The 4,001-nt window shown below is 35.9% G+C and overlaps 1 protein-coding gene across 1 annotated transcript in view; it reads right to left on the reverse strand.

Annotated features, from left to right (window-relative positions):
- Window positions 1–4,001, reverse strand: part of LOC106882982 (uncharacterized) — a 62,607-nt gene that overhangs the window by 22,475 nt on the left and 36,131 nt on the right. The window contains exon 5 of the mRNA XM_052975195.1: window positions 1,006–1,893. Coding sequence (XP_052831155.1) covers window positions 1,006–1,893 — 888 coding nt within the window. The remainder of the gene's footprint in view (window positions 1–1,005; window positions 1,894–4,001) is intronic.

A 4,001-nucleotide genomic window follows, 5' to 3' on the forward strand; every position in this document is an offset into this window, starting at 1 on the left:
AAAAAAAAAAAAAAGAAGCAATTTACAAACCTAAATGGCATGGTTGTAGATTGAAAGAAAGGAAGAAAGATAGGAAAAACTAGTTGAACATAATTGAAACTTAGGGCAAGTGAGTGTCTGTCATATCCATTTCGAATAAAGAAATTTCCCTGTAGTAGTCATTGCAATCATTGGAGGATTTTTTTTTGTTTTAATTTCTAATTTGACAAATAACATCTAATAGGTTTATCACTTTCATTTTGTAGTTTTAGTCTTGTCCTTATTTCCTGATTTATTGAAGCACTCTCTGTTTTCCGCTTTTTTTTTTTTTTAAAGGAATTTTTCAGCAACAAAAGTTAACTTTATCCTCGTTGTTGTTGTTGTTGTTGTTGCTGTTGTTATTATTATTATTATTATTATTATTTCAATTTAAAAAAATTTTTTTTTTATTATTGTCATTGTTTGGTTAGAAATTGTTTTGTGATTTTTTGTTTTGTTATGTTGACTCTTGGATCAAACGGTCATATCAGAAGGGACATGATGAATCTATTGTTCCAAGGACATTCGATGCTTCACAAAAATGAAGATGTAAAATATACAAAATAATAATAATAATCGCTTATTTCAGAAAGGCATTGTTTTAATAATAATATTTTCATTCTTCTTCCTTTTCTTTATCTGTTCTGATGATGTTCATTTCAAAGATCCTTTGCATTCATTCGTTCTTTGGATATTCTTCATTTTAACTATTGTTGCTGTTGTTATAATTACCATTGCTCTTGTTGTCTTTGTGAATGCTGTTATTATCGCTGTTGTTGATGTCATTGCTTGGTGTTACTGCTGCTGCTGCTGCTGCTTCTGCTGTTGTTGTTGCTGCTGCTGTTACTGTTGCTTCCAATGTGGTGGTGGTGGTGGCGGCGGTAGTTGTTGTTGTTGTGGCAGTGGTGATGGTACTAGTTGGTGAAGGTGTTGGAGGTTATACTGCCGTTACTGTTGGATTTCCAGGCATCAAGAAACAGCTTAATCACAGATGTGTCGTGCTTTACCAATGTTCATGCCCGTTTGGGTAGCTCCCTTGTTATGACCGTATTGCAAACTGATAGTAGATTTACCTGACTCACTGAATTCATCACATCTGATGTCAGCCACATGGCGAACAGCACCAAAAGACATACCTGCCTGGCTGGCAAACTTGTTGGTTCCAGCCTGGAGTGACAGGGAACCATCGCTCTCTTTGTCAAATTGGTCAGCTCTAATATCAGCAATGTGGCGAACAGCACCGAAAGATGTCATGCCTTTCTGACTGGCAAACTGGTTTGTACCAGCCTGCAGAGTCAACATACCTTCAGCATCTCTTGAATGGTCATCACACCGAATATCAGCCACGTGTCTTACGCCACCTATACAGCTCATACCCTTTTGGCTGGCACCCTTGTTGCTACCAGCCTGGAGCCCAATCACTGTTTGACCCTCTGCATTCATGTCATCAGCTCTGATGTCACTGATGTGGCGAACAGCTCCGAAACCACTCATACCAGCCTGACTGGCACACTTATTGGTTCCACTCTGCAAACCAATATGACCCTGGGAATCCTGGGTGATTTCATCTGCTCTAATATCAGCAATATGGCGGACGGCACCAAAAGACATACCTGACTGAGTGGCATACTTGTTTGTGCCAGCCTGGAGGGAGATTACACCTTGGCCCTCTTTGTTCATGTCATCAGCTCTGATATCTGCAATATGTCTTACAGCTCCAATCTTCATACCAATTTGACTAGCAAACTTGTTAGTGCCAGCCTGCAAACCAATGATTCCTTCTCCAGCTCTTAGCTGTTCTTCGCTGAAATTTACTTGATGTTTTTCAGTTGGTTTTGGGCCACAAACAGCTCCATTGTAGTTTCGGCGTTGGGCCTGTTAAGAAATAGAAAATACAGCAAAATTAACTCATGGAAGGTGTGAGTTGGTTGTTATTGAAAACTTTCAAACAAATGGACAAATCTTAATGGGTAATTTAGGAAGTCATGAGTTATTTAAGATATCTGATTATTTAATAAATCATGAAGTTATTTATTGTTTAGGCTTAAGTCAACCTAAACAATAGTGAAGGCATACCAGCTATGGCCATCCCATCGTTTTCATATGTATATTAATCTTAACTGATTTGAGCAAGAATCAGTTTTTACAATTCTAACAGGTTAATTAACTATGTAGGAGTTCCCTATTTGGTTTGATTCATGAAATGATTTCTTATTGAGTATTATTGAATTAAAAAAAAACAAACTGGATTTTATAATGATTATTATTTTATATACAAAGGTGTACAGATGGTGGCCTTAGAGGTTTAAGATAGGGATTTCTATATTTAATCATTAATAGTATCACTAAGTTGATGTATAAAATGAACAATGAACATTTGTAGGGATGTAAGCTGTTCAAAAAATACATCTTGGTAGGAAGGGAAATTTATCTTTCTATTACTACTGTAACATTGATTGCCTTAGAGTATAGTTAATATCCATTAACACTTCTACTACTTTGACCATCACCACTAGTGTTATCACTTACGTTATGATACTAATAGCACTGCCTTATCCACCATCATTGCCTCCGACAACAGCTCTGGCTGTATTTTTTACTATAGATTTGCAGTATATTTGGCTTAGTTTCATATCATGCCACCCACGATAAATGTGAGTGTGTGTGAATGTTTATATATAGATGTGCGTGCATGCACACGCACATGATTTGAATGACTACATATGTTGTTTACATTGGTTGCTAAAGGTATTTGTGGTGAGTCTTATATGACTCCTCTTCATACTCTCGGCAAGTATTATAGTTGACCTACTATCATCATCTTTGTTGGTATCTGTGGGGGGAGGGGATTCTGTAAATTACCCTAACTACCAAAAGTGGACACTCTCCCATAGCTGTCATTCCACCACCTACAGGTATACGGTGAGAGTGGGCCCATTCACTTGGGTCGTTCTTGCAACTCTCACACACCTTTAATAGATTTATTGGTGGTTGGCACTTTGCCCTCTCCTCTCAATTTCCTCTCCATGTAGAATGTGAAAAAGTTAATGTGGATTGGATCAAAGAGGAAAGTGTCTTTGGCCCCACCAGCAAGGTCATGTGCTGTTTATCTTGATATGAGATCACCATGTCACGCACATATGATTGTGATGCATGTGCCTGGTGTACCCTTATCAGACGGGTAGCCATGCTGAGTATATCAGGCTTCGTATATTTGTACCTCAGTGTCACTTTGATAGTATGTAGTGCTCTCTCACTCAATAATAATAGTAATGATAATAATGATAGTAATGATTTTTTTTATTAGACACGAGTTTCTAAGGAAGGGGGAATGACACCATGTCACATTCACTGCTTCCCTTAGTCTTTTTTTATTAGTCATAATAATAACTAATAAACAAAATAAAGATAATAATAATAATAATAATAATAATAATAATAATAATAATAATAATAATAATGATAATGATGATGACGATGATTGTGATAATGGTAATAATAATAATAATAATAATAATAATAATAATTATGATGATGGGGAGCATAACACCATAGGGTTTATCAAACCAGTTGACAGCCTTCCATGAGTTAAATATATTAGCTGTATTTAATTTAAACACCTGGGCCCTAGATATCATTTTCTTTTGTTTTTTTTTTCATGTTTCCTATGAAGTTCCACCAGTAGAGTTGTGGATGCTTATACTCTGCTACTTGTCCTTTTTGCGAATGGTAAGAGGCAGGTTTTTCTGTTTTGTGCTATGGAATTCTCACCTTCCAGTAAGTCATCCAATGCCAGCTTTCAATCGAAATAGGAGATAAGTGAAAATCTGAATGCATCCCAGAATATAGCAGATATCTATTTTTTACTGAAGCGATAAAGAGATAGTGTCTGATTGACTGAAGGATGTATTTGTACAGAGGTAATAATAATAATAATAATAATAATAATAATAATAATAATAATAATAATAATAATAATAATA

The sequence above is a fragment of the Octopus bimaculoides genome, chromosome 20, assembly GCF_001194135.2.
Source record: "Octopus bimaculoides isolate UCB-OBI-ISO-001 chromosome 20, ASM119413v2, whole genome shotgun sequence".
Lineage (NCBI taxonomy): Eukaryota > Metazoa > Mollusca > Cephalopoda > Octopoda > Octopodidae > Octopus > Octopus bimaculoides.